The 25,526-nt window shown below is 41.4% G+C and overlaps 1 protein-coding gene across 1 annotated transcript in view; it reads left to right on the top strand.

Annotated features, from left to right (window-relative positions):
- Window positions 1-21,614, top strand: part of slc43a1a (solute carrier family 43 member 1a) — a 61,571-nt gene extending 39,957 nt beyond the window's left edge. Inside the window, exons 8-15 of the mRNA XM_060927318.1 lie at window positions 1,733-1,854; window positions 4,595-4,741; window positions 5,000-5,035; window positions 7,872-8,004; window positions 8,145-8,274; window positions 15,103-15,176; window positions 15,876-15,999; window positions 18,874-21,614. Of these exons, the coding sequence (XP_060783301.1) occupies window positions 1,733-1,854; window positions 4,595-4,741; window positions 5,000-5,035; window positions 7,872-8,004; window positions 8,145-8,274; window positions 15,103-15,176; window positions 15,876-15,999; window positions 18,874-19,053 (946 nt within the window). The 3' untranslated portion in view covers window positions 19,054-21,614. The remainder of the gene's footprint in view (window positions 1-1,732; window positions 1,855-4,594; window positions 4,742-4,999; window positions 5,036-7,871; window positions 8,005-8,144; window positions 8,275-15,102; window positions 15,177-15,875; window positions 16,000-18,873) is intronic.
- The last annotated feature ends 3,912 nt before the right edge of the window (window positions 21,615-25,526 follow it).

Raw genomic sequence — 25,526 nt, 5'->3', positions numbered from 1 at the left:
TATCCAGCGCTGGATTTACATACTTTGCAGTTTAACGTTTGATACATTTTAGAATGTTAAACTCGTCGCGTCTGTGCTCAGTGCTTTCCTAAATTGTCGGCCGCAAGAAGCCCTCGCACGAATGTGCGTGGTTTTTTTTTCGTCGTTCGCATGCCGAAAAATTCGCTCGCAAATGCGAGTGAAATGTGCGCACTGTAGAGCCCTGCACGCATCATTTTCAAAAGTCAGAAATAAAGTCTTTAATCTCTTTCAGTGTGTATTACACACTCTATCAACAGAAGCCGTAGCATGTATCTGATTACCACAGACAAGAATTGAAACGTTTTTAACAAGTCCAAGGGCAGTCGTCCGGATCGTCAATAAATGTTTATGTATAAAACGCGACTGCTTATCTGACTTCGTAGTTTTGAATTTGCATCAAGACTCAGAGGCTTGTAGTACTCAAGTCCAGGACTCAGATTCGAGTCCGACTCGTGTCCTAATTTTAAGGACTCATGAGCACTGATGACTTGGACTTAGACTCGGACTCGTGCATTAACTGCATTCGGACTCGTAAATTGGAGACTCGGATTTTATCTTTATTTTTCGTAACGTGCCATAATAATTTGGCATATTTATATTTACATTAATTTTTGTGCTAATTTCGTGCAAGAGTGTCACACCTGCGCGCCTTGGCGTGTGCGTCAGATAGACTCTCGGGCGCGCTCCGGACAGCACACGCACACCAAGCGGACTCTCGCACACACTGTAAATGACTCGCACCACAATCAGCGCACCTATATAAAAACTGTGAAAACGCACTTACTTTGCGAAGTATTGAGTTGCATTGCTGACACATTACCGAGCCTTATTTCCTTGTTTGGTTTCGTCTTTGATTCTGCCGAGTCTATGATAGCCTGTTTCTGCCTCGCTCGAAGTATTGCCCGTTCCACTGTTTTACAATTTTGCCTGCCGTTCTGGATTGTTTACCTGTCTTCACTTGTGTTAATAAACACCTTCTGCACTTACATCCCTCTCCCAACCATCTCTGACAGAATACTTCGCACTCCCTGACAAAAGAGAAGCACATTCACCTGTTCATACGTCATGTTCAGGAACAAACTAATGTTAATTGCGCTGAAACAGCCACCATCAAATGGTGCGGTTGGAGTCTTGTTCTCAACTCGAAATTTTTTTTAATGACACTCGAGGTTGAGTGACTCGACGACAACACTGGAGGAAAGCACTATCTGCCCTCATAGACATCCACGGTTGGTTAGTAACACTTTGATTGATACCATCCCTTCCACCAAATGAACTTGGTCAAGTTCCCTCCTGGTCATGGAGGAAATGACGACCTAATGATGGATCAGCTCCCACAGTGAACGCCACGAGTTGCGGCACTGAAAGATCCCTGAGTTTGTTATTCTCGATATCTGTTAACAGAATTCAACAACTGCCCTGAGACATGAATTTTGAGTAATCTCTACTTCTATTCCTTTCTCACAACATGTTGAAACTTGTTTATGGTAATTACTTACTCTGTAGATGCAGTGGAGAGAGATTATGTTGAAAAATGCCACACTATTCCTTTAATACTGGTTAAAGTAAGCAAACCGTGTGTAAATAGCGTATCCAAACCAAAGATTCAACATTTGACGTGACAAAATTTAAGCATCAGACCGAGTCATACATTTACAGTCTTAATTATTAATAAAATTTACAGAGTACGATTTATGTTTCTCACATTCAGGATGAAGATGCAATCAGGTGCTGACTCTCAGAAACACACTCTGACTTCAGTGGAGGAGAAAACACAAGATCAGCTCGACCACCTGAGTGACAAACCGACCGATGCAGCGCATTTTGCAACGCGTAAGTTGTATCAGCACAAATATCTGTAGTCAAACAAGGACTTTGGTCCCGGTTCTGAGGGCTGGTTTTTAGGTCAGCAATGGACGTCTGACCAGACAGACTAAAATGGGTAAATTATATTAGAGGTAAAAATATGTCAAAGCAATAAAGACATGAATTAGAATTATTGTACGAGCTTTGTGCAGTAATACATTTGATTTGGTTAAAGTACAGTTCGGTGAGCTTTAAATCACCAAATCATGGGTCATGCAGGTTCATACAGTTGAACAAAGCGCTTCATGGACTGAGACAATGACAGCAGTTTTAAGTCTGTCTCATCTCCTTTTCAGACTGTGTATATGACTCGTAGGGGGGTCTGAATAGCCAGACTGGGTACTTAAACCAGCCTTTAATACTGTCTGAATTCCAAACCTTATTGGTTACCTTTTATTCTTTCATTTTCAGTTCCTCCCTTCAGGCTTATATATTAATACATGTATAATATCAAAATCTGTCTGAGCACAAAAGCTACTAAAATCTTTTGAATGGGAAGTTCTGTTATGGAAATGATGTGTCTGATATTTGAATAGTTGGGGGTTGTTCATTCAGTAAATGCCTTGGGTGTCGGGATTATATCTGGATATGAATTATCTGCATTGAACTGAATTTCATGGCACCCAAGGCTCATTTAAAGCAGATTGAAATCCAGTTGCTGCAACCAGATGTTACGCAGGTGTACATACCTATCTATATCCAGAATGCAGAATGCTCTCTCAGCCACATTTGGCATTCAAAATCCGTCTGGCAAAACGAGCAAGAAGTTGTCGGTTAAACGTAATGAGTTGATTTGCATACGGCCCATAATTCTCATTACAGCAATTCGAGCCAGAAACACGTTTCGCTGGAAGTCTTGAAAGTCCTGTCAGAACCAGTTTAGGTGTGAAACCATCAGGTTTAAGCTGAGTCATATAGGGTGCGTTCACTTTGCAGTGTGGAAGCTGTTCAACCCTGAATCAAAAATGATGCAATTCATTCATTATTTATTTATTTGTGCACGTAATACTTTTTTGACAGTATATTGGAGCTGCTAAACAGACGCCAGATGCAAACTGAGCAAAAGAACAAAACTCAAATAGCGCTGAAGAAATGCAGCGTGTTCTGGATATTTGGACAAAAGAATGAAGAAAATAAAATCTGAATTCGTTATAGCGATTTTGGAGCAACATGCTGCCATCCAGATTGCATCATTTTCAGGGAAAGGCCTCACTTATTTCAGCAAGACAATGCCAAACTGCATTCTGCACATATTACAACCAGGGCTTTGAACCGGTTCCAGGAACGAAAACCGGGAACTTTTTCTATCTCACATGGAACAGAAACGAAACCAGAAACTTTATTATTTTTTATGTTCCGGAACAGAAACGCTTATTAAAAATAATGGTAACCGGTTAATACCGGTTTTTATTTCATTCCTCAAAGTTTCCGTAGCCTACAAATAAAAAAGTCATTCTTCTCCTGCACAAGTTTCTATGACCCGCTGGGGTTCACTTCCTATGTGACGTTCGCTGACTGAATGGAGAGAGCGGGAGGGTGGACTACTATCACGTCTCCACATCTTAAATAAGAGGTAAATATTGCAGTCTATCGTTATTCGAAAACGTCAATTTCAAACACGATATCAATATATTTGTCCACGTTAATGAGAGGCTCGCGAACATTAAATGACGTTAACCTCTGTTAGCCTATCAATGCATAGGGCCTGACTAGCCTTTGGTAACACACTAAACGAATTATCTTTCATTTTTTGGCACTTTTTCTGTTTGTGTAGATGGGAAGACATACTGAGAATCCAAATTGCCAACATTTGAAATAATTGTTTTGAATTATTGTCTTATTTAATGAAGGTTGTAATAGAATTAGCCTACATTTGGCTTAAGCCGGATGAGACAGAGACATAATTTTTTTTTAAAGATATTTTTTTGGGCTTTTTTCACCTTTATTGAATAGGACAGTGTAGAGACAGGACAGGAAATGAGCAGGAGAGAGAGACGGGGAGGGATCGGGAAATGACCTCGGGTCGGAATCGAACCCGGGTCCCCGGATTTATGGTATGGCGCCTTAGCCACGACACCCCCAACAGAGACATAATTTTATAGCCATTTGTTAAACAGTTGACAGGTAACATAATTAACCGTTCCGGGAACGAAATTTTTTTGTTCTAACCGGTTCGGGAACATCTATTTAATGGTGGAACCCAAAAACGGAAACGTTAAAATTCCGTTTCTGTTCAGAACGAACCAATAGGAAAAAAATTCTGGTTCAAAGCCCTGATTACAACTGCATAGTTCAATAGTAAAAGAGTCCAGGTGCTAAACTGGCCCGCCTGCAGTCCAGACCTTGTCTCTCATTGAAGACATTTGGCGCATTATGAAGCGCAAAATACGGCAAACCTGTATAAATGTTATATTATAGATATTTGCATAATTTATCTAGTCATCACATTACAGCCAGCTCCCTGTTCACCACGATTTTTGTGATTTCTATATGCACTTGACAATAATTTGCCATTTTCGGTCACGATACGTCCGAACGTTTTACAAGTACAATGACAGCCCTACACGCCATTCAGACAAATTTCTTTTTGTTTGTTTTCAATGTGCAAAACAGCAAACAAACCAAAGTTATTGATGATGTCAGACCGGACTGCTGGTTGTGAAGACGCCCATAGAGTCGATGTGATCTTTCTCTTTCTCTGTTACAGGCACCGTTCCTTTCCGTCGCTCCGTGTTTTCTCCCATCTTCCTGTGGAGTCTGGTTACCATGGGGATGACTCAGCTGCGTGTCATCTTTTATATGGGAGCCATGAACAAATTGCTGGAGTATTTGGTCACACATGGAGACCCTCACCGTGAGTGTGCATGCATATGCAATATGTACACACATCAGGATACAAAACAACATCCAGGGTACATAACTGACCCGGGGACAGTTTCCAGAAAAACATCAAAATTAACAAATCTGGTTGCGACATTGTTTAATGTGATGCTCGCACTACGATTTAATGGAAATTTGCATTCCAGGTTAGATTCAGTGTGTCTCCTGATTATTTTGTTGAATTTCCTCGGTTTTGTTGAATTGCTTACATTTGTTTCTTTGCCCCTTTCAGCTACTGAGGAACTGGAACGTGAAGCTGAAGAACAAGGTAAGGAGTGGGTCAGCACTATAATAGTAAATTATTATAGTGTATTGTAAAAATAGTACATAGAAATATATATAGTAAATATCTCATCTCATCTCATTATCTCTAGCCGCTTTATCCTTCTACAGGGTCGCAGGCAAGCTGGAGCCTATCCCAGCTGACTACGGGCGAAAGGCGGGGTACACCCTGGACAAGTCTCCAGGTCATCACAGGGCTGACACATAGACACAGACAACCATTCACACTCACGGTCAATTTAGAGTTGCCAGTTAACCTAACCTGCATGTCTTTGGACTGTGGGGGAAACCGGAGCACCCGGAGGAAACCCACACGGACAACATGCAAACTCCACACAGAAAGGCCCTCGCTGGCCACGGGGCTCGAACCCGGACCTTCTTGCTGTAAGGCGACAGCGCTAACCACTACACCACCGTGCCGCCCCTCAGCAAAACTTAATGACAACAAAACAAACTTTTCAGTTGCTAGTTGTTGTTGGTGTCTCACCTCTACCATAACGGAGCATGTTCTCCAACCACAGTTATTTTAGTCCAGCTGATGGTTTTCACTTTCGCTTGGCTGTGTTTAACTGTGAGGCGATGACTCTGTTCTGCTAGTATTGTGATGTCACGGCATGATTTCAAAGCCAGCATTTTGACCTCAAATAGGGATTTCAGCACTTCAGTCTCTACAGGGGATTGGACTTGGGGCCAGATTATTGCAGAGCGATCATTACATTACATTAATGGCATTTAGCAGACGCTCTTATCCAGAGCGACGTACAACATATCCAAAGCAGCCTGGGGAGCAGTTGGAGGTTAGGTGCCTTGCTCAAGGGCACTTCAGCCATTCCTGCTGGTCCTGGGAATTGAACCAGTGACCTTTTAGTCCCAAAGCTGCTTCTGTATCAAACAGCCCATGGCTTCCACCTCAATCATTGCTTCAGTGTTTGTAACAGCACTCTTTGTTTAGAGTCTAACAGCTAACGATGGCGTTTTTGCCACATCGGGTTTGCCCAGTCCGCAATTTGATTATCCAAGTTCTAAATGAAGGTTCGTCCTGGGTATGACTTTAAACTGCAACCGGTAGTGAGTCTCAGGTCCGGGAGGACTTAAGTATTGGGGAAAGTGGAGTTACCTCTTAATCACCATTGCTCCCAGGTCCGCTCTGACCCGGAGTGGTAGCACCTGGCTGTGGGTTAAATAGTACTGTACATCACCAATAAGGCGCTGGCAGCAGGGCGCTTTTTGGTGCAATGTGGCAGATGAACCCAACAGGGTCAATGGTACACCACCTGATGGTATGCAGAAGAGCCACTCAAATGACCAACGGATGGTGTCACTTGGCAAGTCAGTTGTCACTGCAGGGCAACTTCCATACCCGTCAAGTCTGTGGCACTTTTGTGCACCACTTGGCATCACGTCTGGAGGTCCAGAGAGACAACACGATGGGGACACGACATCGTTTGTCTTACCTTACTGCACAAGGCACTTTGTTAGGAAAGGCGAATAAGTCTGGTGCAGGCCTTGTGGCGTTTTTGCGCATCCTAATGAAGCAGTCATCATCGCTAGCGATGGACAGCCGATGACGAAATGAAGGTTATGACTTCGTTTAAGAAAGGATTTAAAATAGTAATGTAAAATCTAGCAGATGCAACATTAAAAATTCATAAATAATAATTACACAGTGTGCTTGTAACCTTTAATTGATCACTTGCAAGTTCCTGAATGCTCGCATATTTACTGTACACGTTTAGGACAGAATGCTGAAAAGTCTCGTGTATATTTTTGTTCTGTTTAGTCTTTATGGACAGGTTGTGTAAAGTAGTTACACCATTTTAACTCTTTACTCCTTAAAGCAGTTGCTACAGCCACCCTTGTATATGTATATACCATTCACCCTGAGAACATATTTACAAGAAAAAAGTCTAAAGACAAGGTTTTGACAAGGTTTTAGACAAGGCATCATATGTCATCATTATGGGATATACATGGGGTCGTCATATGTCGTCATATGTCGTCATTAAAGGAACAGTCCACCGTACTTCCATAATGAAATATGCTCTTATCTGAATTGAGACGAGCTGCTCCGTACCTCTCCGAGCTTTGCGCGACCTCCCAGTCAGTCAGACGCAGTCAGACGCGCTGTCACTCCTGTTAGCAATGTAGCTAGGCTCAGTATGGCCAATGGTATTTTTTGGGGCTGTAGTTAGATGCGGCCAAACTCTTCCACGTTTTTCCTGTTTACATAGGTTTATATGACCAGTGATATGAAACAAGTTCAGTTACACAAATTGAAACGTAGCGATTTTCTATGCTATGGAAAGTCCGCACTATAATGACAGGCGTACTAACACCTTCTGCGCGCTTTGGCAGCGCATTGATACGGAGCTCAGATATCAATGCAGAAGGTGTTAGTACGCCTGTCATTATAGTGCGGACTTTCCATAGCATAGAAAATCGCTACTTTTCAATTTGTGTAACTGAACTTGTTTCATGTCACTGGTCATATAAACCTATGTAAACAGGAAAAACGTGGAAGAGTTTGGTCGCATCTAACTACAGCCCCAAAAAATACCGTTGGCCATACTGAGCCTAGCTACATTGCTAACAGGAGTGACAGCGCGTCTGACTGCATCTGACTGACTGGGAGGCCGCGCAAAGCTCGGAGAGGTACGGAGCAGCTCGTCTCAATTCAGATAAGAGCATATTTCATTATGGAAGTACGGTGGACTGTTCCTTTAAGGGGTAAAGAGTTAATGCACCTGTCTGTTTGTGCTTTCTGTCATGAATTATTTGTGTACTGATATGTGTGGTTGGTTTTTTGGGGGGTTTTTTTGTAGTGGCCTTTTATTCATCGTTGTTCGGCACGCTGCAGCTCCTGTGCCTGGTCACGTGCCCTCTGATCGGCTACATCATGGACTGGAAGATGAAGGAGTGTGAGGAGGAGCAGAGTCCAACAAAGGAAGAGAAAAGGTGAGACGCATGGGTATGGTCACAGAAACACTCTGTAAGGATGGACGGAACAGTGTGAGGGGGGAAAGGATATGAAATTGTAATAAGAAAATGAAACGCGTATACTTGAAGATGTTTGTGATCGTTTTGTCCTGTCGCAGTTCTGCCTCCAAACCGAAGCGTGACAGAAAGATCCAGAAACTGACTAATGCCATGAGAGCCTTCACTTTTACCAACGTGCTGCTCGTCCTGTTTGGCATTATATCGCTCATTGACAACCTGCCACTTCAGGTAAGCACAGACACAGAGACAGGGGCCAGAAATAATTATTTAGATTTAGGACTTGAATTGTACAGCTTTAGAGGCTCCTAATTTCTTTGTTTGCAATCACGTGATTTTTTTGCCTCCTGGTTCACTTCCGGTTTCTAAATGACGTGTAACAATCAAAGCGTCCGTCGTCACGTTATGGAAAACATTCTCCATCTGACTTTGCTAATGGACTAGAACCAAAAGCAAAATCAAGATCTCATCTCATTATCTCTAGCCGCTTTATCCTGTTCTACAGGGTCGCAGGCAAGCTGGAGCCTATCCCAGCTGACTACGGGCGAAAGGCGGGGTACACCCTGGACAAGTCGCCAGGTCATCACAGGGCTGACACAGACAACCATTCACACCTACGGTCAATTTAGAGTCACCAGTTAACCTAACCTGCATGTCTTTGGACTGTGGGGGAAACCGGAGCACCCGGAGGAAACCCACGCGGACACGGGGAGAACATGCAAACTCCGCACAGAAAGGCCCTCGCCGGCCCCGGGGCTCGAACCCGGACCTTCTTGCTGTGAGGCGACAGCACTAACCACTACACCACCGTGCCGCCCCAAAATCAAGATATCAAGAAAAAATATATTTATGTGATCGACTGGACCCCTACAGCTTAAAAAAGACAGACTTTTCAAGCGATTTCAGCAACTTCCCAAACATTTGTTTGTTTGTTTTTTGTAGAAAGTGTCGTCTTGCTGTCGTACCGAGGTATAGAATATCTTTAGACATTTATTTAATTCTTCCTCGGACATTTCAGTTCTGTCATTTTCAAACTTCTTTGAGCTTTTGAACCAGTCTAAAAAAATTCAACAAATTAAAATGCTTAAAGATGAAGAAGGGAAACAAACCAGCGAAATGACGAGAGAAATTTGTGAAAATTGCGATAATAAATACTTTCATTCTTGCTTTTTTTTTTTTTGCATTTTTGGGGTTTTGTTTTTGAATCGAGTTTTTATTTCGTCCTCGGTTGGTTCACGCTCCGCCGTTTAGTTTTTCTCTACTCACGGTATATGAGCTGATATTCTAGTAGTAGAGTAGCCAATCAGAGCGCGCAATTGCTCATATCCAGTGAATGTGGATAGAATAATAGAAAATATCGTCTGATGTGAACCGTCAGCCAATGAGATTATTGATGATATCAGAATAGGTGTGAACTATAATATTCCCGAACTGTATAAAATCAGAAATTCTGTCGTAGTTAAAGAGATCACGCTGCACACTGACTCGGATTTTGTCGTCTGATTCAGTAGAAGTGTGTTTTCCGCAACTCCTTGATCTTTTGACAGTGCATCTTGTACATGCTCTGTAAGCTCTTTGCGGTCCATGCCTTCAGCAGTCAGATGAAACCAAGAAGGTGTAAAGAAAATACGACAGAAACGACTGATCTTTTTTTCGTTGAATTAAAAGGTTAATTATAGGTTAATTATAATATTGTTTCATTGAGGACAGATGAGTAATAATTACATTTGAAGATGGATTGGAATTCCATTTAAAAAATCACATGGGTATTTCTGAGCAGTCACACGCCCTGTTATGGCCCTTTTCCACTACCCTTTTTCAGCTCACTTCAGCTTGCTTCAACTCACTTCAGCCCGACACGGCTCGCGTTTCGACTATCTAAGAACAGCACGACTCAGCTCGCTTCAGCCCTGCTCAGCCCCCAAAACTCGCACGGTTTTGGAGGGGGGCTGAAGAGAGCCAAAGCGAGCTGAGTGAGGCTAGGGGCGTGAGGAGACACTCCCCTGTGCACTGATTGGTGAGGAGGAGTGTCCTCACACGCCCCGCGAGCACGCTGGGATCTGTAAACACCGTAAACCCGGAAGAAGAATTACGAATTACGAGAATTTCTGAAGCCTTATGTGCCTCGCCTCATCTATACGCTCTTGCCAGTATCTGTTGGCGTTGTCGGTGACAACAAGCCACAGCACCAAGACTAGCAACACTAACGACTCCATGTCCTCCATGTTTATTGTTTACTCTCCGGGTTGTGAGACTACCGCTTAAAAGATCACTGATGTCACTGTTTGCGCCGCCTAACGACATCACCTGACGTCCACCCACTTTCGCTAACTCCACCCAATGTGTCCACCCACTTCCAGCCAGCACGGTTCAGCGCGGTTGTAGTCGAAATGCAACTCCAACAGCCCCGCTCAGCCCGACTCAGCACGGCACGGCTCAGCCCGACTCAGCCGCGTTTGTAGTGGAAAAGCGGCATTAGAAAAGGGTGTGTGCATTTGCATAATCAGATCATTGAAAGTTTTTTTTTTTACGTTATGTTTTTGTTTGTTTGTTTATTTGTTCGCAACATAACTCAAAAAGTAGTGAACGGATTTTGATGAAATTTGGAGGAAAGATGAGCCATGGGCTCAGAACATTTGATTCGGTTTTGATGCAAATCCAGGTATGTATGCGGATCCAGGATTTTTTTTTTTCTTTTTGGTGGATATTCTAATATGTGGCTTGGCGGAGGTAGGCACTCTATCAAGTGCCCTTCTGGTTCTATTTGTTTTTCACTTGGTGGTGGTTATCATCACATTACGTTTTACTAATGCCTTTTACCCATCGACAAGGTTTCTCCAGCCATCTCTGTCCTGTGCTCTCATACCTCCTCTCCCCAGGGTAGAGATGTCCGACGTTTTTCTTGTTGGTGCTTCTGTAGCTGAGAAGTTTTATATATATATATATATATATATATATATATATATATATATATATATATATACAGTGCAATGCAATAATGAGTACACCCTCTTTGAAAAGTAACATTTCACACAATATGACAAGGAACACAAAGATATATTTCCAAAATGTTCCCAGACTAAGTTAAACACAGGTTCTGTTGAGCTTTTGAACTCAAAACAAAGGCTAATAATATAACTTAAATGATTTTTATTTCAGTTTTAGTGAAATTTGTGTGGTGCAGAAAAGAGTACACCCCACTGAAGGGCTCTGAGTAAAGCAACTTTTTAGGCTACCAATGTGGACCTGAACAAACGATTAACCACAGGTGAGTCTAATTAGTCATTACACAGGTGTTAATTAGGCAGTTGACTACAAAAGGCTGTTACCTAAAGCAAACCACCCTTTCCCATTTCCTGCTGTCAGCAATGGCACCTCATGGCCAGGAAATGTCTCTGGATCTGAGAAAGCGGATTATTGCTTTACACAAGAGAGGTGAGGGCTACAAGAAGATCAGTAAAGCCTTACTTATCAGTAAGAACACGGTTGCAAAAGTGATCCAAAAATTCAAGACAGATGGAACTGCAGCCAAAGTACAGAGACGTACAGGCCGGCCAAGAAAATTAACACCCAGGCAGGAGCGGCTTGTAATGAGAAAAGTTGAGGAAAATCGGCATGCAAGTGCACAACAGGTATCTAAGGAAGTAGAGACTGAAATTGGAGTGAATGTGTCACGTGACACAATATGCCGTACAGTGCAGCGGAATGGCATGCATGGGTGTCGTCCCCGAAGGAAGCCTCTCCTAAAGCCCAGTCACAAAAAAGCCCATCTAGAGTTCGCCAGGGCACATGCTGAAAAGGATGAAGGCTACTGGGACTCTATACTCTGGAGTGATGAGACCAAAATCAATCTTTTTGGAACTGATGGCTTCAAAACAGTCTGGCGTCGCAAGGGTGAGGAGTACAAGGAAAAATGCATGGTGCCCACAGTGAAACATGGAGGGGGTAGTGTTCTTATGTGGGGCTGCATGAGTGCTGCGGGTGTTGGAGAACTGCATTTCATTGATGGCATCATGAATTCTCAAATGTACTGCTCTATACTGAAAGCTAAGATGCTTCCATCACTTCGGGCCGTTGGTCGTCGTGCCATTTTTCAACATGACAATGACCCAAAACACACATCTAAGGCCACTGCTGACTTTCTGAAGAGGAACAGGGTGAGAGTGATTCCATGGCCAAGTATGTCACCTGATCTGAACCCTATAGAGCATCTTTGGGGAATACTGAAGAGGCAGGTTGAGCATCACTCTCCATCCAACATCCAGGCTCTGAAAGATGTCATCCTTGAAGAATGGAAAAAGATTGATGTAGCCAAATGTTGTCAACTTGTGCACTCCATGCCAAGGAGACTTGGGGCTGTCATTGCAAATAATGGAGGCCATACAAAGTACTAAATGTACTGGATGTAATTGAGTTTGTTGTGGGGTGTACTCACTTTTGCTCCACCCCACTTTCACGGAAACAGAAAAATATGTAATTTAAGGCATCTTTTCACCTTTCTGCTTGAGTTATAATGTAAGAACATAGTGCAATAAACATCATCAAGGAACTGTTTGGGACATATTGTTTGTGTTCATTTTAATACTGTGAAAAATGTCGTTTTTCAGGGGGGGTGTACTCATTATTGCATTGCACTGTGTATATATATACTGTGTATATATATATATATATATATATATATATATATATATATATATATATGGCTTATTCTAGAATGCGGGGTACATTTCGCATCTCCGAGATAAACCTTTTGCTATTTTCCACAAACTAAATCTTTATTGAATCAGTTTTGAACAGTAATGCAAATTATGACAAACTTTCACCAATAGTAATGCTTAATGTACATTTTAGGCCCAATTTATCCATAAAACATTAACTAAATGACTCCCACCCCTCCCTCCACATTATTGGCTGTCTCCGACTCCTGGTTCATCCATTCAACTTGAATAAACATGAAGTGATTCAGTCGAACAGGTTTTTTTGGGAGCTTATTCTATTACCTGTTATAAAATCACTTGCATAGAAAGTCTGTTTTCTGTATTATGTGAAATTTCGGTAATAAAAAATATATTTTATATCCGTCTCCAGCCGTATAAAATGCACAAAGACTTTTAATAATACGCATGACACCTGCACCGAGTGATGTCACTTCCTCTGGTGGGAAACTTCAGAAAGGCAGTGAGGGATGTGAGGCTTCTTCTCTCATGAATTTGAACGAAATGTTGACCAACAGTAGATTAATTATTCGTCAGATCTGTTACTGCGATATTGGAGTGAATCTCTCACTTGTTTTTCAAAAAACAATAATACGATTAGAATCCATAAAATTGTTTTTGTACATGCCGTACCGTAGCTAGTTTGAGGTTAGCACGTGGAGTCAAGGCACAGAAATGGTGGAAAGTGTCAACTCCGTTATCCTTGATTCTGTTAATGGATCGCCCGGTTTAACGGTAACAGAGTTGACAGGGACTAATTTTGTTTTGTTCGTTTTCTTTCAACACTTGAAATCTACCCGCAGTTATAGAACGGGCCATAACAGCCATTCCACGAAATCGAGTTGTACGTGAGCTGATAGTTGACGTGGACAAAATCCACCGCAAAATTGAGCGGAATAACTGTTTTATTCTATCCACATTCACTGGATTTTGAGAAACTGAGCTTTTTTTTACAAATTCGGTAAATAAAAGACTTTTTGCAAAATGTCCGACAAAATCATTTCCGCTTAGAATGTAAACAAACCGGCAAAATGACAGGAGCAATTTGTGAAAAATGCTATAATAATAATAATAATTCTTGAAAAATTTTTTAAAAAGATACAATTCTTACCGGCGGCACGGTGGTGTAGTGGTTAGCGCTGTCGCCTCACAGCAAGAAGGTCCTGGGTTCGAGCCCCGGGGCCGGCAAGGGCCTTTCTGTGTGGAGTTTGCATGTTCTCCCCGTGTCCGCGTGGGTTTCCTCCGGGTGTTCTGGTTTCCCCCACAGTCCAAAGACATGCAGGTTAGGTTAACTGGTGACTCTAAATTGACCGTAGGTGTGAATGTGAGTGTGAATGGTTGTCTGTGTCTATGTGTCAGCCCTGTGATGACCTGGCGACTTGTCCAGGGTGTACCCCGCCTTTCGCCCATAGTCAGCTGGGATAGGCTCCAGCTTGCCTGCGACCCTGTAGAAGGATAAAGTGGCTAGAGATAATGAGATGAGGGAGACAATTCTTACCATCAAATACTTTTATTCCATATTTTGTTGCTTTTTTGTATTTTGGGGGGTTTTGTTTTCAGGTAGAGTTTTTATTTCGCCCTCGGTTGGTTCAGTAAAACGGTCTGCCATTTTCTTTTCTTCTTTTTTTGGTGGTTGGCAAACCAACTTAAAGGTGCATTACTGCCACCGACTGGTCTGGAGTGTGGAACAGGAGATATTGGGGGGGACCTATATTCTTTTATTTATCTATTTCTGTTTCTTTTAAATACTTGATAACAAAGTGATATATCTGACTTGATGCACTCCGCCATTTTGTTTTTCTCTACTCACGGTATATGAGCTGATATCCTAGTAGTAGAGTAGCCAATCAGAGCATTCGATTGCTCATATCCAGTGAATGTGGATAGAATAATACACACACACACACGGGGTGGGATAGCTAACCCCACGCCCAATCCTCCTCCTTTCTCATCCGGGCTTGGGACCGGTTTATATCAGATTAAAGTTGGAAATATATCTGACGTGATCATGTACAGTCTAATCTTGGTTGTTTTTTGCATCACAAAAACCTGCAATTTTAACAGTGGTGTGTAGCTCTATCTATCTATCTATCTATCTATCTATCTATCTGCACTTTCACTGGAACTGGATGAAAGCAGAAAAATGAAATACCACCAGTTTCTTATCTTCAGACCATCAGATGAGGAGTGTTTCCTCATTTCCTGTTTACGTATGAAATTCTCGAGCGAGCTTGCAGGAGATGCAGAACCGCTGTCTCTCACTCTGCACTGCTTGTTTTCACCTTCATCTGGTTTTAGTTACTGACTATTTGTCTTCCCGCTGTGTCACTTACTCTGTGTATAGATCTTGACGTTTATCTTGCATACCATGGTCCGAGGTTTCTTCCATTCCTGCTGTGGAGGACTGTACGCTGCTGTGTAAGTACACACACACAGTCTAATACGGGCTTTTTATGCGCTCCAGGACATGTTTTGCTTTTGTTTGATACTACATTTAACGAATGCTCCATGATAGTAGGGGGAATTCATTCACAAAACGGAGACACGTGTACATCAGTTATATGCCCTTCATTATTTATCATGACATCAAATGGCTGTTGATATTTTCTGCTCAGCATAACCTTTAAATTTCTGATCTAAATACTTGTATCCAGATAGACTCCGACCTTCAGACTGATGTGTGTGTTAGGTGTTAAATGTATTGAGGAAACTTAGAAAAAAGTTGCCTTGAGGAAAAGTTTGTGCAATCCTGTAACAGGAAACTCATTTTGAGGAATTTATTTAAGTGCAAGTGGAAACGATTAGAAATTACGATTTAAGACCTAACAGGCAGATGGTATTTCATGATAAATTTTAAGAGCCAATCATATTGCAGTATGCAGATACAGGCAGGACAACACCAGTCCTTGAAAGGAAGGGGGTGGGAACATGGGACATTTCCAGTTTGCAAATTCATAGTTCAAACTTGGAGAGAAAAAGTTACGATTTTTAAAGCATCCACGTTTAACGATTATCTGATCAGTCAGCAATTAGATTCCGAGATTAGATGCGTGTAAAAACCTGTGAGGGAAAATAAAGAATGCTAATAATATCGTTCTCTCGCTCTCTTTCTCTCAGCTATCCATCGAACCACTTTGGCACTCTGACTGGACTGCAGTCTACGGTCAGCGCTGTGGTTGCCTTGTTGCAGCAGCCGCTCTTCATCGCGATGTTGGGACCACTAAAGGGAAATGGCTACTGGGTAAGACGCTAACACAGAGAATGCTTTATAATACACAGCAAAATAATTAAAGAACAAAACAAGCTTCTTCCTGCCATCATTAAGACAAAAAAAAAACAGAGCTTGACATGTTCCCTAGAAACCATAAAGCGTAAACTGCTTTGTTCCGAAGACACTTGACGTTAAAAACGTTGAAACTCCTTCCAAAAACGTCTCTTGACAGAAAACGTCTCCTGTTAGTTGTTATCATGGGAATGATAATAAATTAGAATATAAACCTGTCAGACCATGGTAGCCGCGGGGTCTTAAAAAAGTCTTAAATTTAATATTCCAAAATTAAGGCCTTAAAAAGTCTTAAATTGCTTTGCTCAAGTCTTAATTTTTTAAACAAAGGTCTTAAATTTACTCATACTATTCTACAATGTGAAAACGTGGGTTTTGCGTAACATCAGTGAATTTCTTGGAGCATGCGCAAAGAAAGAAACAATATTGGTACATTTTCGTGCTGGCGCAATCGTCGGAGTCCGTGGTGGAGAGGAGACTCTGCGAATCGCAGCATGGGGAAGTGTCGTTTTAATCAGCAGTGACTTTCAGATGAAAGATATCGTGATTGGGTGAGGGAGGTTCCTGGAAGTGACGTTGAAGCAAGATGCTGTGTTTGTCGAAAGACCTTCAAGTTGCCCACTATAGGTCATTTCGCTTTAGAGTCTCACATGAAGAGCTCAAAGCACATTGCATCTGCCTTCCACCGCCACCAGCCCATCGCTCAGTTCTGCACGGTTCAATCTCCGAATGCACCTGGAGTTGGCACTAGCACCACTGTCGAACGTCAGCAGCATCAGCCAAGCCAGACATCATCGGCAAGGCTAGCAACAACACAAGGGCCGAGCAGTGGCATGATTGGTGTCGGTGGAACCCCGACACTTCGGGCAGAGGTGCTCTGGATTTTAAAAACAATTATGGAACACCATTCGTACAGCTCGAATGAGGGCATAAGCGAACTCTTTAAGGCTGTGTTCCCAGACTCGGAAGTCGCTACAACATTCTCCTGTGGAAAAAACAAAACATCTTGCATAACAAAATTCGGTCTTGCTTGTCTTGAATGTGAAGATTCGACAAGCAATGCACATAATGACTTAAGTATATAACTTTTATAATAAAAGTATTTTGACTTGAAACATTTGTCATTATTGGGAATTTGATCTGGTGTTCTACGACCGCATAATGGGTGCGATGTAGGTCTTAATTCTCATTTAAGTGGTCTTAAAAAAGTCTTAAATTTATGGTGGTCAAACCTGGGGAAATCCTGCAGACCTTCACTGATTTTAGTATTTTATTTACCCTGTCAAGAAAAAAATAGTCAACCATCCAGAAATAATATTTAAATACGAATGGATCTGATCTGGATAGAGAAGTGTTCGTTTATTCAGAAGTTCAAAACAGACCTCTGATCCGAATCCTCGCTGTATTATTCAAAACGACGCATCAGAGCAAAATAAACCATAACCACGACAACTCGTCTTATTCAGTAGCAATGAATTGTTATTAATTATTATACATACAGGACACTTTTTCGATGGAATAAAAACATGTGTTCTATTCCCTTCTAGCAGGTTTCATTCATTTGGTTCGATAGCATGCAATATCATTAGCATATCGCTTATCCTACGTGTATTACGTCACTCTACCTAATGGAGAATGAGCGTTGAATATGGTTTACGATATTGCATGGTTGTCAAGACAACACGATGTCACACATCGGAGATGTAAAACTTCCGCACTTCGACAATTTGCAAACGAACAAAGGTTTGCTCCGTCAAATACGGAAGATTTTGAGAGAATTTTGAAAGAGAACGATGCATTGAACACCTGAAAGGAATGTGTCTGGATAATAATAATAATAATAATAATGGCTTTTTTCGTGGTATATCAGATATATTCCATTCAGCTACTTGTCTTTGACTCGTTCAGTATCATGCTAGCTGAATGGAATATATCTGATATACCACTCAACGCTAGCCAATATGGAGGTGATTAGAGGAAATTGCGCGCTCTGATTGGTCAAGAAATTTGGATTATTTCTCAATAATCACTTTGAGCGACTCGGGGAAAAAATGGCGGCCAATCGTTTTGTCATCATAAGTGAGGAAGAACGGGGGCGTCGTGGCTCAGGTGGATAAGGCGCCACACCATAAATCCGGGGACCCGGGTTCGATTCCAGCCTGAGGTCGTTTCCCGATCCCTCCCTGTCTCTCTCTCTCCCACTCATTTCCTGTCTCTACACTGTCTTATCCAATAATAAAGGTGAAAAAAGCCCCAAAAAATATCTTTAAAAAAATAAGTGAGGAAGAATTAGAAATGATGAAAGAAAACGCTGTTCCTAAAAGCACTAAAGATGCTATGAAGTTTGGTCTAAAACTTTTCAAAGGTAAGGTGGAACTGTGGTTTGTTTCATCGAGTTCAAAAAGTATTTTACGTGACTCGGCGTAGATAAGTGACAAGTCTGTGCTGCGCTGTTATTACATTTAAGATTGAAATAATTTTTTTTTAAATATGATTTTTTTTAATAATCACCTGTGTATTTATACTAAAACAATTATCCACCTCAGGCTCAGTGAATATCTGTGAATAATTGTTGATTATGAACGGTTAATCTTAAGAAAAGACGCGGTCACCATTCAGTCACGTTTGCTGCTTATCCAGACCTTTTTTTTTTTAGATAGCTGGATTATCACAAATTTTTTTAATGAATAACTCTAGAACGTATTGCGCTAATATAGTGTTTATCATTCCCTTGATGTCAGAATTATATCGCCCACCCTACTAACCTTTTAATCCGATACCCTGAAGTGACTAAAATGAACGAATAATAAATTTCCCTTCTCCACCCATCAGATCAACGTCGGCCTGCTGATCTTTTCATTGGCCGGCTTTCTGTTGCCGGGATACCTGTTCTACCACCGCCGACACCTGGTACGAGAGAAGGCATCACGGGACAAGGCTGCTTTGGAAAATCAGGCTCTCAACCAATTAGAAGCCAACGGCATTAACGGACACGCGCCTCAGGAGGCCTGAACAATCACAGGAATGTTAATGCTTTTTTCTTTCAGCCTAGAAAGTCCAGACTCAGCATAAACATGGCGTGTCAGATTAGTGTTAGTCGTTATTGGCTCCGTATGTTGGTGCTGAATGTTTCATTAAAGCCATAAACTTTCATATAAGGACTTCAGAGCTTTAAGGCCCGGTCTGACAATACCGATAACTATCACTACAACAGCCCTGTGATGACCTGGCGACTTGTCCAGGGTGTACCCCGCCTTTCGCCCATAGTCAGCTGGGATAGGCTCCAGCTTGCCTGCGACCCTGTAGAACAGGATAAAGCGGCTAGAGATAATGAGATGAGATGAGATCACTACAACAAGTTATGTGCTTGGTGCTCACACCAGACCGATAACGATCCCTATAGCCCAGGCCTGGGTTTATCCGTACCAGTGAGATTGCTTCTGGAGCCATTTTTCCAGGCCTGGACCTGATCCGATAAAACATCTGATCGATCAGGTAATTGTTTACATGTGACGTTTTCTGAGCACATGCTGTTTTCCCTGGGCATCTTTATACATCCTTGTTGCCTCATGAAGTCACGGAATACGGATTCACGGAAAGTAAAAAAAAAAAAATCTAACACAAAGCACAGATCTTTTATTCACGGATATGTGAATAGTAAATTGATAACATAAACATATAAATGCAGGTGAGATATTTTAATTATGAACTTCCAGACTTCTTAATTTTTTATCCGTGATGAAATCCGTATCCAATCTGTAATATACTGAAGCGTCCGTGACCGATCCGTAAATTATTAGCATCCGTGTTAAAATCCGTAACTACTCCGTATTATGTATCCTTTTTATCCCTTGCCACAAAGTGCACAGGGCGATACAGAAATGGAGTCTGTCCGTTTCAATCCGAATAGTAATATGAGCGTGCAAGGTTTCACTGATGTAGCTTATATAGTTTCGGAGAAAACTTGTGAAGTGTGCAGGGGGATATCGGAGTAGAGACTGTCCGTCCGTCCTTCCGTTTCAACCCGGACAAGTTTTCTCAGAAGCTACATCCATGAAACTTCGCGTGCTCATATTCCCGTTCATGATCGAAGTTGAGTTCGAAAATCATTTCCGATCAATTATTATTTTCAGAGTTATGGCCCTTGATTTATGTTATTGGAGTTGGTAGAAGTGGACTCAACCTGAACAGGTTTTCTCAGAAACTACGTCAATGAAACTTTGCACACTCATACTACTGAAAAAAGCTGGGTAGCGTTTTATGAACGTGTCCTAGCACTTACAACATCATAAGTCAGTATTAAAGCAATGGGCTTATAAGGGCGTAAGTGTTAAGAGGTCTTCATAAAATGCTCGTGGTGGAGGATAGCGATGACCAGGTTTTCTCGTTTTATTATATTTCCGTAGTCTGTGACCTCTCCGTGTTATAGTGTGCGCATGGGTTGTTTTGAAGTCCGAGCTGGACAGTATGATCCGGAATAATATCCTACTACATGGAAAAAACTTCCATGACTATTCCTAAGTTGCATGTATTTATTTCCCTGAGTGTCAGGACCAAGCGATATTATAGTTGTGGTGTTTCTGCTCCAGACTGGAACTAAATTCAGGCAGAGGTGGAGTTATAGTTATCAGTGGTGTAGGATCGGGCCCTTACACGGTTTTTGAACAACGGTTAGTCATCATGCAATACTTAAAAAAAAAACAACCTTGTATTTATTCTGTTGCTTGAAAGTTAGCAGCTGAAAGCCCCCATGAAGACCCCCTACTTCACTTGACTGTAGACAAGCTACCTCAGCCAATCGTCGCCTCTGTCACACCGAGCCATAGGCCACTTGGTCAGTTTGTCTGTGTTGTGATTCACCAAAGAGTGAGTGCGTGCGTGCGTGTGTGTGTGTGTGTATATGTGTGTGTACTGTAGATACACAACATATTGTCATCAATTATATTGTCTTTATGTATTGAAAATGAATTGATTAAAAGAAAAAAATTAACGCTATCATTTCAAACACCAAAGACAGTATAAGGAATCTCAAATATATTTTCACAGATTTGCTTAAAATGTGACGCACATACCCTGATATATTTTCACTCTCATTTAGAATGCCCATGAATGGAAATAATAAAACTTGTGCTTTTATTTCTGTAGCTATTGGAAGGGAATTTTTTTTTTTTTTTGCATATGCTTTGCTACTACTGTATCATTTTATGCTTAATATTTTAGTGCTGCAATGCAATGGCGATATTCATACTTTGTTTTAACTTTCGCTTGTTCGTAAACCTTGTATGATATCAGCAACGGACAATTCAAAGTGACATGTCACATGAAGACGTTACCCTTTTCAGAGCACTTTTGTTGTTACAGCCAACTTTCACTTTGCTACAGTGTTTGTGTGGAAAACGTGCCTTATAAAATCATCTGCTTGTACGTCTCTGAATGTACAGAACGGTTCATGGATGCAAAGCTTTTTTAGACTCATTGTGGCGGTTGCTTAGCCATGGGAAGGGGGATATACTGTAAGTGTAGTTTTTAAGAAATGTGAGGAAAATTTCCAAATAAAAAAAAGTGTTTCCCCATCCCAGTGTTCCATGCTTCTTTTTTTTTTTTTTTTGAGTCGTTACAAAAGAAAGGGGGCGGCACGGTGGTGTAGTGGTTAGCACTGTCGCCTCACAGCAAGAAGGTCCTGGGTTCGAGCCCCGGGGCCGGCGAGGGCCTTTCTGTGTGGAGTTTGCATGTTCTCCCCGTGTCCGCGTGGGTTTCCTCCGGGTGCTCCGGTTTCCCCCACAGTCCAAAGACATGCAGGTTAGGTTAACTGGTGACTCTAAATTGACCGTAGGTGTGAATGTGAGTGTGAATGGTTGTCTGTGTCTATGTGTCAGCCCTGTGATGACCTGGCGACTTGTCCAGGGTGTACCCCGCCTTTCGCCCGTAGTCAGCTGGGATAGGCTCCAGCTTGCCTGCGACCCTGTAGAAGGATAAAGCGGCTAGAGATAATGAGATGAGATGAGACAAAAGAAAGGTAAAGGTGTTGGGCCACGAGAGCAGCTTCAATGCTTCGACATAGATTCTGCAAGTCACTGGAACTGAACTGTACTGTTCTTTCAAAAGATATTCCCATAGTTGGTGTTTTGGTGGAGTGTGCTGTCTAACAACGAATTAAATCAAATCATCTTGATAAACCAACACCTCCAATACGAGATGTTCAACAGGGTTGAGATCAGCTCACTGTGATGGTCACAACATATGATTTATCTTTATTGAGCCATTCAGTGAGTCCTCTTACCCTGTCAACAGGGGTGGAGTCATCCTGAATGAGACCACACCCATCAGGATAGGAATGGTTCTTCGTAGGATAAAGGTGATCAGTTTGAAGGAACGTATTGATCTGAAGTGATGTTTCATTGGAGATGAACTTACACTTAAAGTTTGAGAATCATGAAAATTCTCCAACAATAAAGGAAATTTGCAATATTTTGATGATTCGATACTCAAGATTTTGCACAATTTCTTGGTCACTATTCAAACGTCAACGAACTTGTGATATTGATCATGTTAACTCCTTTGAATAAAAGATCAGATTTTCCTTCTACCGAAGCATGTGTTCATACAACACGCTGATGGATTTGATCTAGATCAGTACTTTTACACAAACTTGTGGAGAATAGTTAAGCTCGAGTGCAGACTGTTATGAAAGCAAAAAAAAAGGTGGGGGAAATACATATAGGATATTACACAGTTGTGCGAAGAGATAAAGTTTATCTTCAAGCAGTGAACATTTTATTCATTCACTTGTGAAAATATTTTCAATATGAGAAGATAAACTTCATATCTTCCTTCGCATAACCGTTTAATATCCTATATGTATTTCCCCCACCCCCTTTTTTTTTTTTTGCTTTAATGAGTGTGCACTCGAGCTTAAATATTCTCCACAAGTTTGTGTAAAAGTAAATAAAATGCTGTAGACCAAAAATGGCTAAAAAAATGAAATGGTTCAACATTAAATTAAAAAAAAATATATATATATATATAAGCAGGAAGCCATAATAAATGAAACAAAGTCAATATTTGGTGTGAGACAAAATTCCCTTTGCTTTAATATAGACATACAGTGGCATGCAAAAGTTTGGGTACCCTTACTGAAAATGTCTGTTACTGTGAATAGTTAAGTGAGCAGAAGATGAACTGATCACCAAAAGGCATAAAGGTAAAGACGGCATTTCTTTTCAGCATTTTCTGCAACATTTCTGTATTATTTTTGTTTTGTACAATTGGAGAGTGAAAAAAGAAAAGGAACACCATGCGAAAGTTTGGGCACCCCAATACATTTGAGTTCTCAGGTAACTTTTACCAAGGTTCCAGACCTTAATTAGCTTATTGAGCTGTGGCTTGTTCAAATTCTTCGTTAGGAAAGGTCAGATGCAGATTTCAAAGCTGTATAAATTCTCTGACTCCGCAAACTTGTCGCTAAAATCAACAGCCATGGGCTCCTCTAAGCAACTCCCTCGCATTCTGAATAATAAAATAATTGATGCTCACAAAGCAGGAGAAGGCTACAAGAACATAGCAAAGTGTTTTCTGGTAGCCGTTTCCTCAGATTGTAATGTTAAGAAATGGCAGTTAACAGAAAGAGTGGAGATCAAGGTGAGGTCTGGAAGATGAAGAAAACTTTCTGGAAGAACTGCTCATTGGATTGCTAGAAAGGCAAATAAAAACCCCTGTTTGACTGCAAAAGACCTTCAGAAAGATTTAGCAGACCCTGGAGTGGTGGTGCACTGTTCTACTATGCAGCGACACCTGAACAAATATGACCTTCATGGAAGAGTCATCAGAAGAAAACCGTTCCTGCGTCCTAGCCACAAAATTCAGCGTCTGAAGTTTGCAAATGAACATCTAAATAAGCCTGATGCATTTTGGAAACAAGTCCTGTGGACTGATGAACTCAGAACTTTTTGGCCACAATGTGCAAAGGTATGTTTGGAGAAAAAAGGGTGCCAAATTCCAGGAAAAGAACACCTCTCCAACTCTGAAGCATGGGTGTGGATCGATCATGCTTTGGGGTTGTGTTGCAGCCAGTGGCACAGGGCACATTTCATTGGTCGAGGGAAGCATGGATTCGAATAAATACCAGCAAATTCTGGAAGCAAACATCACACCATCTGTAAAAAAAAAAAGAGCAGTGCATGCAAGACAGCCCAAAAAACTTGTAAAACTGCAAGCCTTCTGCAAGGACGAATGTGTGAAAATCCCCCAGGTAAGAACTGAAAGATTATTAGCTGGCTACAAAAAGTTTTTACAAGCTGCGATACTTGCCAAAGGGGGTGTTACTGGGTATTAACCATGCAGGGTGCCCAAATCAGGCCCTTTTCCTTTTTTGTCATTTTGAAAATGTAGAAGATGAAAATAAAAAATTATTTTTGCTTAAAATATAAAGGGAATGAGTCATCTTTAACTTTATGCCTTTTGGAGATCATTTCATCTTCAACTTGTTTAACTGTTCACAGTAACAGCAATTTTGGCCAGGGGTGCCCAAACTTTTGCATACCACTGTATATACACTTATGTGCAAACTAATAGCAGTGTGTTTAAAACAACTGAGAAAAAGCTCAATCCTCAGAATAGCATTTATTTCCATATACACAAAGGCACTGGGAGGACTGCACATTCAATTCCAAATGAAAACATGAACAAAATATCAATTTTAAACTGAAAATGAAGAAAAAAAAAAGAATAGGCTGTTCAAAAAAAAAAAATTAGTGTCTGCATTTTCATTTACAAATGCAAATATTTACAGTATAAACTGAAATTTGTTTACAGATTTAGCTTTTCTGTTAATCACTGAACTAATATTTAGTTGTATAACCTTTATTTCTGATAAGTGCTTTACATCTGTGTGGCATGGAGTCAACTAACATCTGACACCTGCGAAGAGATATTCCAGCCCAAGCTGACTGGACGACATTCCACAGTTCTTCTGCATTCTTGGGTTTTGCATCAAAAACAGCATTTTTGTCGTCACTCCACAAATTCTCAATCGGATTGTGGTCTGGAGATCGGGCTGGCCACTTCATAACGTCAATCTTGTTGGTCTGGAACCAGGATGTTGCCCGCTTGCTGGTGTGTTTGGGGTCGTTGTCCTGCTGAAACACACATTTGAAGGGCATTTCTTCAGCATAAGGCAACATAACCTCTTCCAGTATTTTGATCGATTCAAACTGGTCCATGGTGCCTGGTATGCGATAAATGGGCCCGACTCCAAAGTATGAGAAACATCCCCAAACCATTATGCTTGCACCTCCATATTTTACAGTCTTCACAGTGCACTGTGGCTTGAATTCAATATTTATGGGTCGTCTCACAAATTGTCTCTGGCCTTTAGACCCAATAAGAACAATCTTGCGGTCATCTGTCCATAGAATGTTGCGCCACTTCTCTTTAGGCCAGTCAATGTGTTCTTTGGCAAACTGTAACCTTTTCAATACGCCTTTTTT

The sequence above is a fragment of the Neoarius graeffei genome, chromosome 8 (genome assembly GCF_027579695.1).
Source record: "Neoarius graeffei isolate fNeoGra1 chromosome 8, fNeoGra1.pri, whole genome shotgun sequence".
Lineage (NCBI taxonomy): Eukaryota > Metazoa > Chordata > Actinopteri > Siluriformes > Ariidae > Neoarius > Neoarius graeffei.
Note: the sequence above shows the minus strand (reverse complement) of the source record. Positions and strands in the feature narration are given on the sequence as shown.